General features: G+C 42.3%; 1 protein-coding gene across 2 annotated transcripts in view; it reads left to right on the top strand.

Moving 5' to 3' along the window:
- SMARCA1 (SNF2 related chromatin remodeling ATPase 1) overlaps nt 1-14,383 on the top strand; it is a 111,223-nt gene that overhangs the window by 36,122 nt on the left and 60,718 nt on the right. For both annotated transcript variants that reach the window (XM_072626491.1, XM_072626490.1), the window contains 2 exons: nt 12,952-13,061; nt 13,908-14,134. In XM_072626491.1, the coding sequence (XP_072482592.1) occupies nt 12,952-13,061; nt 13,908-14,134 (337 nt within the window). The remainder of the gene's footprint in view (nt 1-12,951; nt 13,062-13,907; nt 14,135-14,383) is intronic.

The raw sequence follows: 14,383 nt of genomic DNA, 5'->3' as shown, positions 1-14,383 counted from the left end.
GACATCTCAGGCAGAATGTTCTTGGGCATGCCAGGCCATCTCCTTTTCCCACTTTATTGTTTGCATATCCAGTTCATTTTGTACTATCTACTCCCCAGTGCCTAATTTAGTTCCCTAAATGTGGTACAGAGGATAGAGAGCTGACCTCAGAGCCAGGAAAACCCAGGTTCCAGCTCCACCTCTGACACTTCCTTGCTGTGTGACCCTGGGCAAGTCATTTCATTTCTCAATGCCTAAGGCCACTCACTCTCTGAGACTAGAATTGGCTAAGAAGGTGATGACTTACATTGATAGAAGGAGTTTCCTCAGTGACATACCAGAGCCAGGACTGCTCTCCCTATTCACCCTAAAATGATTTCCATCTTCTTTTCTGCATATGGAGCACATGGGGCCCCTAGAAAAACTCCCCTGGACTCATGATAGATACTCTGGCTATACATCCACTCAGAAGCCCAGTTTGTGAGCCCCTGTTGATGGGTTTTCTGAATCAGGAAACTTGAGAGTTGGAAGGGCCCTTTCAAGCTGTCCAGTCCAACTCTTACACAAAAGTAATTCCTACCATAACATACTGACAAGTGGGTAGCGGGTATCTGGCTGCCCATAGAAGACTTCTAAGGAGGGTGAACCTACCACCTCTCAGGGCAGTCAGTTCCTCTTTGGACTGCTTCTAATTGTTAGGAAGTCTTTCCTAGCTTTACTTGGCCTCTGTAGTTTCTACTATTGGTTTTGCCCCCTGAGAGCCCCTGAATAGGGCAAATCTATACCCTCTTTGACATGACATTCCTTCATAACCTTGAACATAGCTGGCAGAAATCTCCAAATCTACCCTTGAACATGGCTAGCAGAAATCTCCAAGTCTGCCCTTGAACATGGCTAAATGTAACTAGCTCCTCATCTGGGATGGACTCAAAGGCCTTTACTTTCCCATGTGCCCTTCTCTGGATACAGTCTACTTTATCAATGTCCTTCTTAGATTATGGTGCCCAGAACTGAATGCAATACTCCCGATGAGACCTGATGAGAACAGAGTACAGCTCCCTATTCCTGGAAACTAGGCCCCTCATATGTAATCCAAGATTGCATTAGTTCATTTGGCTACTATATCATATCTGATTCATATCAAACTTGCAGTCCACTAAAACACCCAGATCTTTTTCAAAATAACTGCCTCTGACTTTTACGTGTGAAGTGGCTTTTTTTGGTACCCAAGTACAAGACTTTACAGATTTTTAAAATTGAATTTCATCTTACTAGATTCAGTTCAGAGCTTTAGCCTATGAATATCCTTTTAGATCTTGACTGTGCCATCCCATGTGTTAGCCATTCCTTCCAGCTCTTTGTCATCTATAGATGTGCCTTTGTCCATCTGCCATCTGTGTCTTTGTTGAAGTTACTGATAAAAATGTTAAATGGCACAAGTCTAAGCACAGATCCTTGGGGGTTCTCTACTGTAGACCTACCATGTTGACACTGGACCAACCAGTAACTACTATTCTTTGAGTCTGGCCATCCAACCAATTCTGAATCCCTCTGATTGTATCAAGTATCTAATCTTTCTCTCTACCTTCTCCACAAGAATAGTATGATATGTTATCCAGAGCTCTGCTAAAAAAAAGCTAAAGAGTAACCATATACACACTATTCCCCTCATCTATTCATTAGGTAGTTTTCATTGGTATAAGAAACTCCTGATGGGGGAACTCCCTCCACTGATGAAGGTTGGCACTTTCTTTGCAATTTTTAGTCTTATACAGTTGCCTAGGGGACAGACTGGTGAAGTGATTTGTTCAGGGTGACATACTCAGCACATATCAGAGTCCAGACTTGCACTTGGGTCTTCCTAACTTCAAAGCTGGTTCCCCATCCATTGGACCCTACTACCTGTATAGTGATCCTGTCAACAGAGGAAATCAGGTTAGTTTGAGTACTTGATGAAACCATGGTGACTCGTTGTCATGGCCTCTTCCCTTTCTAGATTTTGCTAACCCATCTCTTGAATGTTCTGTTCTAGAATTTTCTCAGGAATTGAAGTCAAGTCATTGGCTTAAAACATATAGATTGTCCTTGTCTCTTTTTTGAAACACAAGGCAACATTTGCCTTTCTTCAATCTTGTAGTACCTCTTTTATCTCTCATGATCTGTCAGATAGCCTTGATGATGACTTGGCAATCACACCTGCTCATTCTTTCAGGACCCAAGGGTGCCTTCTCTTATGGGTCTGGTGACTTGAATTGATGGAGGGCAACTGGAGCTCACTTGCTATCTCCTTACTTATCAACTTCCCGTTAGTCATTGTTGTTCTGTCATTTTCTGTTTTAAGGTCATTCTTTGCAGAGAAAACAGAAACACTATGAGAATTGAACAGCTCTTCTTTCTCTCTGGTATCAGTGATCATCATCCCAGGCAGCCCAAACAAAGGTTCCATCTCTCCATTCTTTGATCTGCCTCTTCTTCCAGGATAGCTTCCTCCCACCTCAGTTTCCCTTACTAGCCTCAGTGCCTTCTGAGCTTTCGCATTCCCTATGCTATTTTTATGATATTGTGCACACTCTTAAATTTCTCTTCTCTTAATTCACCTTGCTTCTACCTTCTGTACATTTCTGTTTCAAATCTAAGTTGCTTGGTGAGTTCCCTGTGCAGCCATATCATTCTCTTCAGAACAATCCCAGCTTTCTTTCTCATTGGAATGTTTCTCTTTTTGGCTTCAGAATTTCTTTCTTGAGCATCTCCCATTCGCCATGGACTGATTTCCCCTTTAGCATTTTAGTCCATGGGATCCTGCATATCTTTCCTCTAAACCCTTTGAAATCTGCTTTCTCAGAATTTCATGTTTATGTCAGATGATGCCTGGATTTCCTGTCCTCTGTATCACAAACTCTGGGAAAGAGTAATCACCTCCTCACCACATTCCCTAATTCTCATTATTTCCACCCCAGTAACTAACTAACTCTTCTCTGTTTGGAAGAACCAGGTTCAGATTAGAATTTCTCCTTGTTGGTTCTTCCACCTTTGAAGGATGAACTTATTACTAAGATAAGTCAAAAAGTTATTAGCTTCTCTATTTTTGGCAGAGAGAATTCAAGCAGATGTCTGGATAATGGAAGTCCCCCATCACTATTATCTTGTCCCATTGCCAAGTTTGTGATCTGCTTCCTAAACTCCTGACCTATTTTCTCATTTCTTTCTAGGTTGTCTGTAATATACTCCAATGATGAAACCACTTCTGTTTCTCCATTCTTTGACCTTCACCTAAATTCTTTATACTTCTCTGCTCTGGTTCCTGGATTTCCTCACATAAGCATACCTTCTTGATGTGCTCCATTTCCTGCTTTTGAACAAAGTATACACATCCAAAGCCATAGTCCAGTCATGGATTTCATCCCACCAAGTCTCAGTGATAACTATAACGTCAAACTTGTCCCCTTGGGTTATTATTGCCTGAACTTTGGTCATTTGGGTATAGACATTTGAAGCTGTGGATTTTTACTACGGGTTCTATTGTTAGGTTTTGCCTTCTGTGAATTTCTGAGTTGTCTTAGTTGCTAGTATTCAATTTTTGTGGACATTCTCTTTAGCAGTGGTGTCAAACTCAAATAGAAATGTATCTCTGCTAGTCATACGTTGATTTAAAAAACCATAAATGAGCATTATGTTGTATTGTATTTTTATTTAATTAAACTTTTCCCAATTACATTTCACTTGGGTTCCACTGTGAGTTTGACTCTTCTGCTGTAAAGTATCTGATTTGAGCGATATGCATAGGCAATCCTCTCTTTCCTCTCTCCTTTTTAAATTCAATCCTGTTTGATTAGATTTGTAAGCTATCTGGCAGATACATTATTATCAACCTTTGTTAGGTCTGGCCAGAATTTCTCAACCCTGTTATTGTAAGCAGTGACCCCATAATCCACATACTATCCTCAGACACCGCCTTCTTAGTTCACTGCCCAAGCAAGTTTTTCTTTTCTTTTTTCTTTCCTGCTGTCCCTGCCTTCAGTAGGGAACAGTAAACTACAGCCTATGCCCCTGTGGGCTTTGGTTTCTCATCCATAATGTACAGAAATATTTTTGAGGATCCTTCAGGAAGTGTCATTTGTGCCCAGGTGAATTGCCAGATTTGATAAGTCTTGGGAGGGAATTCCCTGTTAGGTTCTTAATAGATGCTCCAGGAAGACAACAGAGCCTTCTGTTATTGAGTTGGCTGACAAATAGATGCCTCAGTATCCCTGAGCAGAGAGTCACCCACTTTTCCTGTTCTTCTCTTCTTCCTCTGCCCCCTGCTGGACCATGATCTCTCCCTCATCTCCCATGGCTCTACCATGGCATTCTTGAGAGGACAGGCAGCTTCTACCTGCTCAGAGCATCTAGTTTTCCTCTTCAGGAAGAGCCTGTTTTTAATCTCTAATTGTACAGGAGCTCTTTTCATTCCCTTCTCTTCTGTGTAATAATACACTAATTCTGCCATCCTGCTGAGGGCCATGTTTCCCAGAGTCCACCTCAGATGCCTTTCCCATGGAAGCCTTGTGTTTTTTGTTTGTTTCTTTTATCCTCTCTAACAACCGTGAGAGGGGAAGAGATATGAGACTGAGATCCTTCACCTTCTCCTCTGTGAGGGAGATTAGCTTAAATTTGGAACACAGTCTCTTTATTGTGACAGGAGTACAAAAATTGCCCCTGCCTTGCATGTCATGCACAGCTTCCTCTACTCTCCACAATGATCTAGATTTTCAGGCTTGTTTCTTTGTACCACCGTAGGGTGTTTACAACTCAATGCCAGGGACCTGGTTAAATCTTTTACCATCAGTTATCACCTCTTAACAGCTGGATTGCTCCAACCATTTTCTTTGCTTTGTCCCAACCACTCCAGAGCTACAAGTGCAGCCCCTTCAGCCTTGTACCTATTTGTCGCTTTCACCAATCAGTCCCACCCTCCAGTCCACTCTCAATTTCCTCATTCTTCCCGTTAATCTCTTTTGCCTTTCCCAGATACCCAGAAGATACAGTTAGTTCTAAACAGGGGCATTTAATGAGTTAACATGGTAAGAAAAGATGTTAATAGAACATTCTTATACTTCCCCATAAATACATTCTCAACAGGAGTAGGGACTGGGCATAGGGACATGCATATAGGTAACTCACAGAGGGGAAATGGGAGGCCAAGGTGAGACAACTCTGACGTCCCTGATCTTGTCTTCTGGAGATATCATTGTGCTGCTGTTCTGGGCCCGTGCTTGAGTGTCACACCATGTTTCCTCCCTGGACATTACATCTCCCTGCCTCTCTCTTCTGGGATGCTCTTCTCATTGTACTTGCCTTTTGGATGTCTTCTCAGTTTCATCTTCTTCAGGACCATCTGCCAACCATTTCAGCTTCAGTCTCCTAGAGTACAGTGACTGGGAAATGTCTTCCCAATCAGGGTAGGCTCAAGATTCTGTAATTACAGCCAAAGGTTGTAGCACCCACACCCAGCTAACCAAAAGCAGGCCAGGTACCACCAGACCAATATTGTCTTTTCCTTTAATTCCCCTTTCTGGTGCCAATTCAGCACCAGACAACTTTGTCCCAGACAACTATTTGACTTGGGGTTAGAAAGTCCCCAAATCCTCTCTGACTTGGCAAATAAACACTCATGAGCCTGGACAAAAAGTAGGTGAAGGAGGCCCTTCTTGTTTTCCTACTTGGCCCATAGTCCTACCCTTCTTAGGTTTATATTTGTCAATAGCAAACTCTTCTGGCTTTGATAGTCTATTTTGGTCAACGAAAAGCCTTACCCTCTTCTTGTATTCTACAACTAATAAGAAATAGCCCAAGCAAATTACATGGGGTACAGGTTAACACACAATTGTTTAGTAAGTCACAGGTGGTCATCTCATCTACATAGTCCAATTCACATGCATGGTCTTCACCCTAAAACTGCATAAGCTGTCAAACAGAATTTATAGCCTGTCGTCTGGACATGTATGACAATGTGGCCTGTATTGAACTAAGCCCCCAGGTTCCTACGCAGTACAGAGCACCTAGCATCGCAAATTTCAGTCAGTGACTAGATACATAGACCACACTCAGAAACATGCAGCTTATGCATAATAGCAGTGGTGTCTTAATAGCAAATGGTGCATATTCGCAAATTGTGCCTTTTGTACAAGTTCACCTCTGCCTCTTAATAACAATAGCTCGCATTTATAGAGCAGTTTTAGGTTTGCAGAGTACTTTATAATCGTTATCTCATTTGATATTCACAGCAACCCTTAGAAATAGGTGCTGTTATGATCTCCATTTGATAAATGAGGAAATTGAGGCAGACAGAGGTTATGTGACTTGCCGAGGGTCACACACTTAAATCCCTACAGGAGGCCTTTTCTGATCCCGTTCCTTTCCTTGTCACCCCTCCTCCCCTGCCAGCCCCAGTACTACTACCCTACCCCAAATTAGTTAGAGGCAGTTTTGTTTTTGTTTCTCTATAGTGCCTGGCATATAGTGGGTATTTAATGTCTGTGAACGGATGCCCAACATTAGCAATCAAAGCATTTTGCTTGGCAAAAACTTAAATCACATACACCCCACAATAGCCTAGCCTGTGTTTGAACGTGAAGCACACACTCCAATCTTCTCCAATAATTAGTTACATGGGGAATGGCTTCTCCCTTTTCTCTTGAAGCCTCAGATGTAAGCTGGGTCACTGGCCTAATAAGATCAGCCCTTGTACCCTCTTGAGTTTGTGGTTGGCCTAGATTGCCTGTTGGCATCCTTACATGTGCTGCTCTGTAGGCCCACTCCTGAGCTCCTGGCTGACTCTGGCTGCCTTTTGCTGCCTTTTGGCTCTGTGAGCGCCCTTTGGTTCCCAGGCATTACCACCCCTGGGGTATCAGGGCAGAAAAGGGCTATCTCTGACTTTATCGCTGCCCCACTAAACAGTGATTCCTCTACAGCTGGGCCAGACTTGGTTGATTTCAGTAACCCTCTAGTGGATTCCAATGTCCATTTTCTTTCTCCTCTCATCACCCTTGAGGACCCCAGCTTTGTTCCTTAGGGGGAACAATGCTTTCCTGTTGAAACAATAGAATTAGTCAGAGCTGTGGAATGGGGTGCCAGAGCAAATGCTAACCAGTCCCACCCATGGCACCAACAAGCAGGGATGGGTATGGATGTCTGGGGCCAAAGAGAAAGCTTGAGTTAGTGAGAAGCATAGTCTACTGACCCTGAATGACAAACAGATGTCTCTAAGACATGTGAGATTGCTCTCTGATGTAGTCAAAAGGAAAGAACTAGCAGCCTGTGCTGCATCCTGGGTGGGTGGGGACAGAAGTGCCAACAATGATTAGGACTTAGGTAGATCAGCTTTTTACTTCTAGAGAAGAAAGACAGGGACCATAAAGGCACCATCCTAGTGGTAACACCTGATGTGCACAAACACACCCAACTAGGAACTGCAAAGTTTCAGCTGCTGGGGTGTGATACCACAAGTATGTCTCCGTATCCGGCCTTCCTGCCAGGAACTTCTGTGACCAGGATAGAGACTTTGCAGTGATGCTACCTAAAGAGGGTTTGGCAAGAATCCTACCAGTGTTGAATCTGGCCTTCCCATCCTCGGGAACAGTCATCGCCTGAGCATTTCAATCACTCACCCCTGAATATGTTGGGGCCCTTGAGGGCTGAGCTTAATGGAACCTGGGAGTCCGGCAGAGTCCATGTGTGGCATTGAAATAACCCCTGTGCAAGGCCTGGATCTTCTTGGTGCTCTCTGGAGCATGTAATGTAGGCACCTGAGTGGTGCAGGGGAGATAGTGCTGGAATTGTTGTCAAGAAGATGACTTTAAATTCTGCCTTTGACACTTGTTAGCTCTGTGACCTCAGACAAGTCACGTAGCCCCTCTGTACCTCAGTTTTCCTATCTGTAAAATAGGGCTAATAGTAATAGCACCTAATTCAAAAGGTGTGACTCGAATGAGATAATAAATATAAAACATGCTGCAAACCTTAAAATCTTCTATCAGTGCTAGCTTTTATTATTGCAAGCTGTGTGAGTCTGGAAAAGTCATTTAACTTTCCTGAGTTTCAGTTTCCTCATCTGTAAAATGGGCATACTAATAGCACCTACCTCTCAATATAGTCGATCAAATGAAATAATATATGTAAAGCACATTGCAAGTCTTAAAGTGAAATATAAATGCCAGAAATGATTCAGACTAGCAGTTGGCTTAATCTACTTGACAATGGTTGGTTTCTTATTGGTCTGCTGCTACCTCATGCTTCCTCAGCAGAACCTTGCCACTATCTAAGGAGTGTACTGTTGCTCATTTCTGTAGGAGCCCTTCTGAGCTGAGGTAGACCTCTCTCAGCCAGTCTTGTAGCCACAGATGTTTTTGGGAGGCTCTGCCTTCTTCATCTTCTGAGACTCCAAGGCACAGTGCCTATCAAGACACGGCTCTGATGCCAGTATCAGCAGGTTGGATAGTTTATAGCCCTGTATTCCTGAAGGCCCTGGTAACCCTCCACATGAACTCTGCCAGGTTCCTAGGTTCCATGAGGCTCAGCCCTCAAGGGCCCCAGCATAATCAAGGGTGAGTGATTGAAACGCTCAGGCTGTGAGTGTCCCCGAGGATGAGAAGGCCTGATTTGAGACTGGCAGGATTCTTGCCAAACCCTCTTTATGGTTAGGTTTAGACTGCAAAGTCTCTATCCTGGTCAGAGTGGCTCCAGGCAGGGAGACCAGATACAGAGATATACTTGCTGCATCACACCCCTTCAGCTGAAACTTTGCAGTTCCTGGTTGGGTGTGTTTGTGCACATCAAATAAAAAGCTGATCTACCCAAGGCCTAATCATTGTTGGCACTTCTGTCCCCACCCACCCAGAATGCAGCACAGGCCGCTAGCTCTTTCCTTTGACTATATCAGAGAGCAGTCTCACATGTCTTAGAGACATCTGTTGTCATTCTGGGCCGGTAGAATGTGCTTTCTCTTTGGCTCCAGACATCCATACCCATCCCTGCTTGTTGATGCCATGGGTGGGACTGGTTAGCATTTACTCTGGCTCCCCATTCCACAGCTCTGACTAATTCCATTGTTTCAACAGGGAAGCATTGTTCCCCCTAAGGAACAAAGCTAGGGTCCTCGGGGCCATTCCCTTGCTTCTTGCCTTGTGTGACTTTTTGTTGCTTTCCAGTTAGCCCATGCTCTGGACACCTGTCTTCCAAGGACAATTGAGGCAAAGAGGGTGGATTCATTGCCACAAAGTTCCCCTGGAGGTGCACTTTCTGTGGCAGTCCCAGGTTCTCAATTATATTTATCCTTAGTAGCATTGTTAGTCTAAAGCCTGGGTGCTGTCCCTGGCTCTAACATCTGGAGGTGCTGGGATTACTGTTGCCATGACAACGGGAGCTGCTGACTACTACACGTGATGCCTCTGTCGTTTGTGCTCAGCCTCATTACATTTCCTTTGATGACTTCTTTCTCATGGAAGGCCTCACACATTCTCACTAATTCCTACTTATGCCAGTGTTATATTAATAATCAGAAGAATTAGCTTTAAGGCTTGCGAAGCACTTTACAAATATAATCTCCATTACCGTCCCTTTGGCCAGGCTAGATATGTGCTTGTTTTAGACGGTGTCCATAACCTGTACGCTGTCACCATCCATCTCTCTATCTCTCTATCTCTCCATCTCTGTCTCTGTCTCTCTCTGTCTCTGTCTCTCTCTCTCTCTATATCTATCTATGTACCTGCCCATAGCTGTATATATGCTCATCTATTTAGAGCAAGAAGGACCTCCAAGGCCATCTGGTTTAACTCCCTCACTTTAAAGAGGAGAAAACTGAGGCCCAGGGAGGGGAAATGATTGCACATTGGCTCCTAGATATAGGGCTGGAAGAGATTTCAGGGACCATCTAGTCCAGGTGCAGGGAGCCTGTGGTCTCAAGACCATATGTGACCTTCTAGGTCCTTGGGTGTGGCCTTTTGACTGAGTCCCAAGGTTTACAGAATAAATCCTTTCATTAAGGGAATTTGTTCCGTGACATGGTCTAATGAGGAAGCATCTGTTGAGTCTCTCTGGTACTTAGCCCAGTGCTCCTTGGATAATTAGATAGTTGAGGCAGCAAGGTGGAGTAGTGGATAGAGTGCTAGGCCTAGAGTCAGGATGATCTGAGTTCACATCTTGCCTCAGACCCTTCCTAGCTATGTGACCCTGGATAAGTCACTTATCCTCTATCTGCCTCAGCTTCCTCAGCTATAAAATGGAGATGATGGTGATGATGATGATGATAACACCTACCTCCCAGGGGTAGTGAGGATCAACTGAGAGTATTTTTGTAAAGTGCTTAATACAGTACCTGGTATGTAGTAAGTATTGTATAACTGTTTGCTCTCTTCTCTTCTGTGCCTCAGTGTTTTCGTCTCTCAAATGGGGATAATAATAGTACCTACCTCACAGGCTTGTGAGGATCAGATGAGATAATATATGTAAAACATTTTGCAGACCTTAAAGCAATGTAGAAATGCTTACTATTATTATTTTACCTGTTACTATTGTCAAATTGTGAATGAATACTTTTTCAAAGGATCCTTGCAGTATTTCAAAGGGATATCCCAATTAATCTCCTCACGTTGTAGCACCTCAGGAAGCCCCTTTTATTTGTTAAACTCCCAGAAAATTCAGTCCAGGTTCAAGGCACTCCACAGGCCCACCTTTACTGGAAATCCTAGCTTATTAACCTTTACTAATTTGTTTGCTTTTCCTAGGCAGCCCCAGGAAGTTAGTTCAAATCAATGACATTGAATGAAATAGCAAATATGGCAAGAAGTATATAGTAAAAAGTAATAACTGTTGTAATGGTAAAAGGAATAACGAGAACATTCCCTTCATAAACCTGGGGCATATGTTCCCCCCAAATGGATATATCATTAATGGGAGGAGTGGGCATGTGTAGACAGAAAATGAGAGTGGAGGGGCAGCTGCCATCGCCTGTGTTCATCTCTGTTTCTCTGTCACTCCCTGCCACCAGCTTCTGGACTTTGACTCTTCAGGGCTACCTGTCAGCTATCCCAGCTCTGGTCTCCTGTGATGATGTGACTAGAAAGCCTCTCCCTAATTAAAGCAGACTGATATCCCTTTAATCATAGTCAAAAACTACCCACCACATCTAGTTAACAAAAGCCAGGCAGAATGCCCCCTAATTGAAATTTTTTAGCTCTTACATCTGGGACTAGATAACAATCCTTTGTCCTCAACAATGACCAGACTTTGGTTTAGAAATTCTCAAGATTCTCTGGCTTGGCACACAAATCGTTGGGGCTAGAACAAGGTACATGAAGGAACATGGCTGGTTTTCCTCCCACCATTGGCCTCATTCCTCCATCTATTCCATAACAAATGCAAAGCATTTTGTAGCCTTTAAGGGGCTCTTTAAGGGCTATTTTCATTACTATTACTATTACTGTTAGTTCAGTAATAGCCCAGACTTTCTTGTTTCCTTGCACATGCAAACGCTTTTAAAATTTGCTTCCCTCACACGTGTGTATTCTTCATGATGTATGAGAACTCTTGGCCCATTACATGGAGAGATGCATTTCCCTTATTTTTTTGTTCAAAAGTTACAAAACCTGGGGGGATCCTCATGTTTTGTTTCAAGTTATGACTTAACATTGAAAAATTGAAACTAATAATTGGTACTGGTGACATTATGGAACTAAAGGCCTGGTGACCTATGGGATATGAACTCAAGGTCACATCTGGGCCTATTGTTCTTTTAGTGGTTCCTGGGCAAGGTGATGCTGCTATATCCCCTCCTCATCACTTGTGAGAGAAGCCATTGACTATCTGCTTGGAGAGCACATGCTTATACTCCCCTACTTGCTAGTGGAAAAAAGTCAGGAGATTCCGTCTTCAGTCAGCTGTGTAATGTTGTTTCTTTTGCCTTCTCTATGACTCAGTTTCTTAATCTGTTAAAGTGGGATTAATAAATCTGACACTATCCTTCGCAGGGGCTGTGAAGATAAAATGAAATTTTATGTGGTTTCACAGTAAAAGGTCAAAATTGTTTGATGAATGCCTGGTGCTGTTTGTTGTTAAATAGTTGGATGAACAGTTTTGTGGTCCCATCCACAAAGGCCTTGGTTGTTTTAGGCTTCTCTCGCCACCATTCTTACCCAAGGCTACTAATTCTTTTCGGCGGAGGGAGTCTTATTTCAGTTCAGACCTTTGGGATCTCTGAGCCATTCACATTACCCAGAGGAGCCCCTGAACAAAATCCCCCAGTGGGGAGTTCTTTGACCTTTTATGGCTATATCTCATTTTGGGAGTAGACCCCCAGGTAAGCTCAGGATTTGATCAGTTCCTTGGGACCTACTGTGATTTGAGATGGTAATAATAATAGTTCACATTTCTTTAGAGGCTTCACTCACAGCAACCCTTTGTGATAGGTGGTACGTAGAATATTACTCTTATATAAAATAAAGAAGGCTTTATCTGACATACAGAAAAGTCAGGGCTAAATGTCTAGCTAGTCTGAAGTGTGATTCAAACCAAGGTCTCCCAGTGCCAAGAACAGGGTTTTTTCCACCCTACTGCACTGCTCCACACTTAACCAATCAGTACTTCTCACTGTATCTCAAGCTCTCTTTGAAGGTTTTCCAAATGTGAATTCTTTAATCATATGGGCCCATGGCATCCTGTAGTCAGTATGTGCTATTTGGAATGGACATTGTGGTTCTGAGATAGTCATTTGGCCCATTGGTTCCAGATGGGTAAAACCCAGGAAGCTAGATACCCTCTAGGCATACCCAAATATGACACAAACTGCCTCAGTTAGTTACCCTAAAGTTTGGAAAAGTTGGGTTTTTTCAGTTCACTTGATGGCAAGGAAATTCAGTATTAGAATGTTGGTTAAAATCATGTATATAACTTGCGGTATTAAATTCCTTATAAACTTTCATGAAAAACTTCACTCTTTAGGTTTTAAAACCATTTTTGTTACGACGTATAAAAGCTGAAGTAGAAAAGAGCCTACCTCCTAAAAAGGAAGTAAAAATTTACCTTGGCCTAAGTAAGATGCAAAGGGAATGGTAAGCTTTTTAATTTCATTTAATGTTCATATGTTTGTCCAAGAGAATTTCGTTTCCTTGAATTTACTTGGTAGCACTTTACTTTTGTTTTTATTTCATGACTTAGATTTTATGTTCTGTTTTCAGTAGTAAAACAATGTCAGATATAAAATTTTTCAAATAAGCTTGTCATGAAGTTTTCTCATTAAGGTTGAAGAAAACCGATTGTGGATATTACATAAGTGGATGATGCTATTAGTCATGTGTAAGTAAAGAGGAAATTGAGAGGGAGTCTTAATGAACCATAGGCCGGACAGGTCAGCGATCTATTAATGGCATTAAGAAGAGAACAGAATCTCACTCACTTTAATGAGAATATAACATGAACTCTGAGGAGCCTTTGTAGTGGTTGATAGTCAGGTCTTTAATCCTCTTTTGACTTGTGCAAAAGGTCGAGAGAAGAAATTGTTTACAGGATTGGAAATGATCTCTGAAGGATGATTAGAGGAGCTGAGGATGTTTAGTTTGAACAAAGGAAGCCAAGGCCAGGAACTTGAGAACCATATACAAGTATAAGAAAAAGCATTTTACAGCACATAGCTACCAATGGATCTCCATTTTCATTGATGGATAATGCAAGGAGAAACGGGTTTAAATGACAGAAAAATAGTTTAAATGTTCAAATCTGTACTTGTTTCCACATAACTTCTTTTTTCTTTGCCTTTTTTTCCAATTGAATTTAATCCTCCTAGAAATCTCATTATTTTAAAATGGAAAGTTAAAATAGCTACCGAGGGAATATTACTTTATGGTATTAGTGAACCTTTTACTTAATCATTTAATTATATCATGCTTCTAAAATTGCAGGTACACGCGAATCCTGATGAAAGATATCGACATTTTAAATTCAGCTGGAAAGATGGATAAAATGCGACTGCTGAATATTCTCATGCAATTGAGAAAGTGTTGTAATCATCCCTACCTGTTTGATGGTGCTGAACCTGGCCCACCATATACAACTGACACCCATCTTGTCAATAACAGTGGCAAAATGGTGGCACTGGATAAACTCTTGTCAAAACTCAAAGAACAGGGTGAGAAAAACAAAGCAGAATGTTGATTTTCCTCAGCATATGTTTGAGAACCTTTTGTGCAAGAATAACATTATCCGGTTTTAAGTCTTCCTTGTCCTTGGAATAAAGTTAATGAATTAAAAACCCTGATATGCATTTTCAGATGGGATGTTGATCACCTTAAAAAGCATGCAGCATGCCACGTAGCATGTCATGTTCTAATTTTGAAATGACCTTTTCAATCTCGCATGTTTTTATTTTGTGAACATG

Source organism: Notamacropus eugenii, chromosome X (assembly GCF_028372415.1).
Source record: "Notamacropus eugenii isolate mMacEug1 chromosome X, mMacEug1.pri_v2, whole genome shotgun sequence".
Lineage (NCBI taxonomy): Eukaryota > Metazoa > Chordata > Mammalia > Diprotodontia > Macropodidae > Notamacropus > Notamacropus eugenii.
Note: the sequence above shows the minus strand (reverse complement) of the source record. Positions and strands in the feature narration are given on the sequence as shown.